The 7,276-nt window shown below is 52.7% G+C and overlaps 1 protein-coding gene across 2 annotated transcripts; it reads left to right on the top strand.

The window, feature by feature from the left end:
- The first annotated feature begins 1,356 nt into the window (after positions 1–1,356).
- Positions 1,357–3,128, top strand: LOC100191717 (uncharacterized). Of its 2 annotated transcripts, none has more exons than XM_008673815.2 (4): positions 1,357–1,887; positions 2,023–2,211; positions 2,363–2,414; positions 2,544–3,128. In XM_008673815.2, the coding sequence occupies exons 1-4, from the start codon at positions 1,442–1,444 to the stop codon at positions 2,685–2,687; spliced, it is 831 nt and encodes a 276-aa protein (XP_008672037.1). In that variant the 5' UTR covers positions 1,357–1,441; the 3' UTR covers positions 2,688–3,128. The 2 variants fall into 2 exon arrangements, with proteins under 2 accessions (XP_008672037.1, NP_001130618.1); NM_001137146.1 differs by having other exon boundaries at positions 1,382–1,887; positions 2,547–2,916.
- Positions 3,129–7,276: the final 4,148 nt, after the last annotated feature.

The raw sequence follows: 7,276 nt of genomic DNA, 5'->3' as shown, positions 1-7,276 counted from the left end.
CTACTGTTGGGGGTATGCTTCGTAGCCAAAGATCCTAAAAAGAACACCTTCGAAAGGTCTTCTCAGAAGCAAACGCCGAAGCTATTATCTATAAAGCTTCGGCACAATGACAAATCTCAAGATGAAGGGTTGAACCGACTTAAATATGAATTGACTTAAAGACCCATGATGTTTTGTGTCATTATTGTAGTCGATTGTAAAGGACATAAATGTAATTTTGCGCAGGTTGCATCCTGTGCCTATAAATAGGTGAACAGTATCCCGGCAGTGTTCACGGGATCCTGTAATCATTGACACGTCGCGCTTGAATTATTGCTTTCCACCAAGGCGAAGGTATAAATGTGCCTAAATATTATGTTTTAATACTTGTATATTCATATAATAAAACATGTGAATATATTTTATACTTTATATTTCATTTTTCATTGTTTGTTGTCTTACAAATATGGTCACGAAGGTGAAATCTTCGTGATACTTTACTTATGACCTTCGTCCGAAGCTCATTAAATCCTTGGGGAGATAATGCTTCAGCGGACGAAAGGGCATTTATACTTAACATCTTTGTGTTGCCTTGTTCTTAATTCGAAGCATTTGAGAACAAGTCCCCAACACCAACACTTGGTGAGGTGCACATGCAATACACAAACACCAAACACACATACCGGTATGTTTTTTTCTGTGGATAAATATTTATTTGCCGTACTTGTTTTCTCATTAATGTATCTCATATATTTTGTATAGACCTATCACTATCGCTATAACGGATTGGAACAATATCACGATCCTTCCAACATGCCTTAGTACTATCACTATGACTCGAGATAAACATGTGAGTATTGTGAAATAAGTCGACCTATGTGTCGTTGCCTCGATGGAGAGTTGTAAAAAAACTTATATTTGAGTATTGCGAAGTTCGTTGGTTGTTTGTTGTATGAGAATTGGAGTTTATGGTTGCATATATATGTTATATGTTATTTTGGTGAACACATATCGTGTGGATCAATTAATATTTACTTTGCAATGTGAATTGAGCAAACTACAAATAAATCTTGTCAAAAATTCATTTTTCCGTAAAAACAGCAAAAACCGATTCGTTTCGCGGTTAACCGACGGTTTAGAGCGGTTTTCACCGGTTTTTCACAGGTTTTTCGCCGTTAAACCGGTTCAAATTCAAATTGATTGAATTGGTCAAACCGGTCGATTTTTATCGGTTTATCGTTGGTAAACCGTTACTCGTGGGTAGCGGTTTTTATATATGAAACGGTTTTATAAACCGTGTTTGAGAGTGGATTTTGAAATAAAAAGACGAGACGGTGAATGTGTGAAATGTCTTATTATTGAACATGCGTCGTCAGGACTGAGGACCATCTCCGAGAAACTACTGCGCTACGAAGTGTGGCCCGCCTAGCCCACAGGATAATAACCGGATAAGGGGCATGCAATGCACGCCCAGGTGGCCGTGCTCCTCGCCGCCGGCGCCCCTCCGCCACCGTGGCCGCCTCACCCCTCGTGGCACCATCGCCAGATCCCTTGCCGTCGGCCTTTCAAGCCGCCCCACTCTCTGCGCGACGGCGGCGGCGGACAGCCGCCGCCCCCGGTCGTGGTCCCAGCTTCGAAGAGGCGCGCCTGGCCGGCCGTCTCGGCGGCGCTGTTCGGTGCAGGGTTCCTCCTGGGCCCGCTCCTCGACGGAATCCACTCCCGCGTCGGCCTCCAGGTGTACGGGAACGGCGCCCTCGAAGCCGGGGCCCTTCGCACCCACGTCCTGGTGCCGCCCCTGCTCGGCGCGTTCTACCTCACCGTCGGCCTGCTCCACCTGTTCCTGGACGAGAGGGCGCCCCCGAAATCCAGGGCCACCGGGACCGCGCGGAGGACGGCGACGTCGCTGCTGTGCGTTCTAGATCGATACGCTCGCTCCTCGTCATTCTTCTTTGTCCTCTGCCATGCGCTGCACTGGTAGAGAGAGCAGAGAAATATAGAGCGCGCTGTGACTGTGAATGATATGCATCGGTTCGGTTTACGCAGCGTTCTTGCGCTGTTCATCGAGACGAGCGCGGAGATGTACAGGGCAGGGGTGGCGAGCAACGTGGAGGCCTACGTCCTGTTCGCCGGCGCGGAGTTTGCGTGGCTCTTCCTCGATGGCTCCTGGCTGGGCTTCGCCGTCGCCTGCCTCGTCGGCACGGTTTGCCCGCTCGCGGAGATCCCGCTGATCAAGTTAGTTTACGATAGTCGTTTCATGTTTAATTTGTACCGTACCCCGCGCCCGGATCAGTTGCCAATCTGCTGCTGCGCATGCCCCCCCCCCATGTTCAGCTTTGTTGCAGCCTGGGTGCTCTGCTGATGTGATGTCCCATCCCATGTGCAGGTTGCTTGGGTGCTGGAGCTATCCGAACGCCGACGTCCACCTGCTCGGCGAGGTACGTTTTCTTCTCCGGCAGGCGACAGGATCGTCGGACCACACGCCGCATCCCTTTATGACTTTATTATCTGTTAGATACTAGCCAGCGTGCGTCACGTCGTTGCGCGTGGGTTCGGTTGTTGATCAGCAGGGGCTGGTGAGCTGGACGACGACGTGCTACTTCGTCTACACCCCGTTCCTGGCGAACCTGGCGAGGTGGCTCGATTCACGGCTGGCAATAAACAAGGACGTCGCGGACGCGGAGGGAGGCGACGAGGCAGCTCGGTCTTGAGTCACACCGGCGGGAACACCAGCCGGCGTATCCCGGGCTTGGGTCCATGCGGACTGGAGTTTAGTGCTCGGAGCAGCAGTGCTGTTCGTCTAAAGGCGATGCGGCCTTAATTTTACGATGATGGCCGGGAACCATGTCCGGTGGGCCGGGCCGGGCCGGGGGAGGAGAACGATGGGTACGGTTGCGCATAACTTTTGTTATAATGATCTGAAAGCATGGCCGCATTGATACGGTTGGATGCGTGGGATTTGTCTTCAGGAAAAAGGGCGAAAGGCACTCCTGGGGCGATGTTCGTGGCGACAGGTGTTCTGAATTCTGATACGGTTTAGTCTTTTCGCTCTGATTGAACGCGCACTACTACACCAGTACACCTGAGAAATAGAGTGTCTTGTGTTGTTCTGCTTTGGATGCACACCGCAGAAAATGAGCTTATTGCGGATTTTTAACTGTTTAACGCTACGGACTTTAAGAGATCGTCGGGGGTGTTTAGTAGAGCTCCCACAACTCTGATTTTAGAAAGCCAAATGGTTAAAATCTGAGTTGCTCCATCGTGGATGTAAAGTTAATCTAGTCTCCATTTTGTACTAGAGAGTGGGAGCAAAAAAAACATGTTTTCTGTTGCTCTCAACCTACTCCCTACACTGCAACCCCTCGGGAATCACTTCACGCACAATTTGCTAAACGGTTTTTCGTCAAATAGATTCACTTTTATTTGAGAATTATTTTGAATCACTCTATTATAGAATTAGCTCTCGGAGCTAGAGAAACATATAGCAAAACTCTGCCAAATAAGCCCTAAATATTAAATAGTTAAAAGTTCTAGTTTGTTGGGTGAAACTGTGGATAAACTTTTCATGTTACTAGCGTACATCGCACTTCTTTACACCCAATTATGCCATTGATGCTGTGCACCGACATGAGTGGCAAATGACAGCAGGAGTAAGACTATCAGTACTTATGTTTTTTATTTTAAAGAATGGCCGTTCGTGGATGTTAACCGAACTTACCTGAATTTTATCTGAAGAGAATCTGAATTTGACGTCGTAGTGTGACATCTCTGCAGCGCATCTAATTGGCTCTTCAGCTAGAAAGAACACTCGCATGCCTCTCAAAAAAGAACACTCCGCAAAAGCAAGGCGGTGTCCAGTAGCTTGCCTCGCACACCACATATCATCATTTTCTATTTCAAATTTTACTTTATAAACAATTCACTTTACGGTATAAAATAGTGTTTTGCACGACTATATACACGTAAAAGCAAGGTTTATCTCTAGTACCTTGTCTATCACATCTTATATTTCATCTTTTATTTTAAACTCTACTCTATAAAAAAATAGCGTGATGGCAGTAGCTCTGTCTTTCAATTAAGAACAAGAATGAAATTGACCTAGTTTTAAGAAAAACTGGGTCCAAAACCTACACACTAACAACCCAGGGAACGGCAGCCCCACAAATAAAACACATCCAAAGTCATCGTTGCAGAGCTCAACACAAGGTACGAGCAGATCCAACTCCGCCAGACGAATCGCACATGGCCAAAGGAACTCGACGGCGCCTAAACCTAAAACCCAGCACAGAAGGAGGATGACTACAATGCGTCATCATTGCCAAGCCTCAACACACCACATACGAGGCAGCTCCGATTCTTCACCAACGAGCTTGAACCAACGTCCCACCCCCGGTTTTGCCCAACCTCTAAAACAATCCAATCCACGAGGAAGGGGCCTTTCTCGCCTTATGTCATCGTTGCCGAATCACACTCCTGACGTAGCAGCTTCGACTTCATGCTGCAAAACACTCCACCTCCACCCACATATCAGACGTCGAGAAGCGAAAGCATCAACCGAAGGTGATGTCAAGGCCGAGACGAACTTCAAAAGCAACGCCTTCAGAAAGAGTGTCGTCTAGGATGCCACTGTCTCATGTCTGAGATGGACCAGTCTTTCGCCCATGGAAGACGGAGCTGGAGAATGCGACGCCCTCAACAGGAGAATCGACGCACACGGGCGTCACCGTCGCCGAGGCTTTTGCCCAAGATGTCCTCCATCATATCGTCATCCCAGGACCCTAGGTCAAAGCATGCAGCCTCCACCGTCACCACCGCCTTAGCATCCCACACAAACCCCTCCACAGGGGCATTGGCGCGCCGGCTGCCGTAAAGCTGCGTTGGCCGCCACCCCCTCCGGCTGGGCATACGGAACTAGGCAACACCTAGCCCCGAGCGACCTACTACTGTGCGCTAGAGCCGAATTTGGTTGTCGCCATCGGCCCTATCACTCGCGGCCACCAAAACCAGCTGTTGTCGGGCGTACCATCGCCGTTGCGCACCAACTTGCGCCCCGCAAGGACCACCATCACTATGGCACATATTAGGAGAGGAGGGTCCAGATCCGTAGTGTCGGGTACCGTAATTAGGGGTACCCCCAACACTCCTAAACACGGCTGGTAACCACCATTAGCACAAACCGCAAAGACTGATGGGCGCGGTTCAGGTCAAGGCCTCGTCTACCAAGGGACGCAATCTTGCCTCGCCCGAGCCCGGCCTCGGGCGGGAACAGTAGTCTCGGACGAATTCACGCCTCGCCCGAGGGCCTCCTCAGGCGGTGGGCGCACCCTCGACTCGCTCGAAGCCCAGCTCGGGCAGGCTTCATTGTGAAGCAACCTTGGCCAAATCGCCTCACCAACCGACCGTATCGCAAGCGCATTCAATGCGAAGATCACCTGACACGCGTGCCTCAGTCGGCAAGGTCGAAGTGATCGCAGTCACTTCGCCCTTTCACTGGCCGACCTGACAGGAAAACAGCGCCGCTCGCCCCGCTCTGACTGTTGTGCCACCCACCAGGGTGAGACTGACAACAGCCGAGTTCAGCCTCGGGCGCAACAGGAAGCTCCGCCTCGCCCGACCTTGGGCCTCAGCCTCGGGAGGAGGACTCCGCCACGCCCGATCCCAAGGCTCGGCCTCAGCCTCGGCCTCGGGAGGAATCGCGTCCTCGCCCGACCTCGGCCTCGGCCTCAGGAGAAGTCTCCGCCTCGCCCGACCTCGAGCTCGGACCGACCGCGCCATGGGGGATACATCATTACCCTACCCCTAGCTAGCTCAGGCTACGAGGGAACAAGACCGGCGTCCCATCTGGCTCGTTCCGGTAACAGGTAATGATGGCTCCCCGCGTGCGTCCGTGACAACGGTGGTTCTCAGCCCCCTACAGAAGCAAGGAGACGTCAGCAGGATCCAGCGGCACCGCCAGCTGTGCTTCTACAGGGCTCAGGCACTTCTCCGACAACCACGTTATCGCGTACACAGGGCTCAAGCATCTCTCCGACAGCCACGTTGGCATGTACACAGGGCCCAGGCACCCCTCTGCCAGACACGTTAGCGCATAGCTACACCCCCCATTGTACACCTGGACCCTCTCCTTGCATCTATAAAAGGGAGGTCCATGGCCTTCATGCGAGAGGGTCGCGCGGGGGAACGAGCAAACGAACAGGCTCACTCCCTTTCTCTCTCGCGAACGCTTGTAACCCCTACTACAAGCACCCCCTGGTGCGAGATAATACGAGCCGCGCTTTCCCCTTGTGTTCCATCTCGCGCCAACCCATCTGGGCAAGGGCACGCAGCGACAAATTTACTCGTCGGTCCAGGGACCCCCCGGGTCCAAAACGCCGACAGTTGGCGCGCCAGGTAGGGGCCTGCTGCGTGTTAACGAACACCTTCCCGTTGAGTTCCAGATGGGTAGTCTTCAGCAACCTCTTCAGCCCGGGACGGTGCTCCGCTTCGGGAGTCTCGAGTTCATGTCCCTCGACGGCAGCTACGACATGATACTCATTCCCCCGCAGCGCGACAGCAGCAACGACGGTCGTCAGCTCGCCCGGCGGCGGCGAACTCGACGACGTCTTCCCCCGTGGCGGAAGAGTAGCATCCGGGTTCGTCCCGCCACCCTCCTCGCCGCAGGAGGAGGAGACGGGGCAACCGTGGCCAGGCAGGAGGCGGCACCTCGTCGGCTGTCGGTCCGGAGCGAGTCGACGACGCCGGCACCCCAGCTGTGGACATGTTGGGCGTTGTCCTCGCACCTAAGACAACGACGAATGTCGTTTCCCCGCGACATGCCAACCCCAAGCGGACTGATGACACCAGCACTCTCGCGAAGGACTTGTTGGGCGTTAGCCTCGTACCTGAGATAACGGTGCAGTCCGTCCCCGACGCGACTTCATCACCGTCCATCGATCAAGAGGTATCGTCCGTTTTCCACCCTGTGCCTTTTAGATTCAGCTTCGATCCACCAAGCGACCCCGCTTCGGTGAGCACTTTCATAAAGGCATATCCTAACCTTCCAGGGTACCACATGTGGTCATCTTGGGACCGACTAACGGCCATCTCGACCTACGGGCCCCCGGGTAGCAAGGAAGAAGATGACCCCGACTTCGGTTGGGATTTCTCTGGGCTCCGTGATCCCAGTGCCATGCGAGACTTCATGACCGCATGTGACTACTGCCTCTTCGGTTGCTTCGATGATGGCCACAGCCTTGACGACGAAGGTTGTGGCCCAAGTCGCGAATGTTTCCACGTCGATCTAGGGGGTCACGACGAAGGC

This window comes from Zea mays, chromosome 3 (assembly GCF_902167145.1).
Source record: "Zea mays cultivar B73 chromosome 3, Zm-B73-REFERENCE-NAM-5.0, whole genome shotgun sequence".
NCBI lineage: Eukaryota > Viridiplantae > Streptophyta > Magnoliopsida > Poales > Poaceae > Zea > Zea mays.
The sequence above is the reverse complement of the archived record's forward strand: the minus strand, read 5'-3'. Positions and strand labels throughout refer to the sequence as shown.

Coding starts and splice junctions, on each gene's coding strand:
- LOC100191717 (XM_008673815.2), top strand. CDS start 1,442: ATGCACGCCCAGGTGGCCGTGCTCCTCGCCGCCGGCGCCCCTCCGCCA. Junction 1,888..2,022: donor AGGACGGCGACGTCGCTGCT/GTGCGTTCTAGA, acceptor CGGTTTACGCAG/CGTTCTTGCGCTGTTCATCG. Junction 2,415..2,543: donor ACGTCCACCTGCTCGGCGAG/GTACGTTTTCTT, acceptor GTTGTTGATCAG/CAGGGGCTGGTGAGCTGGAC.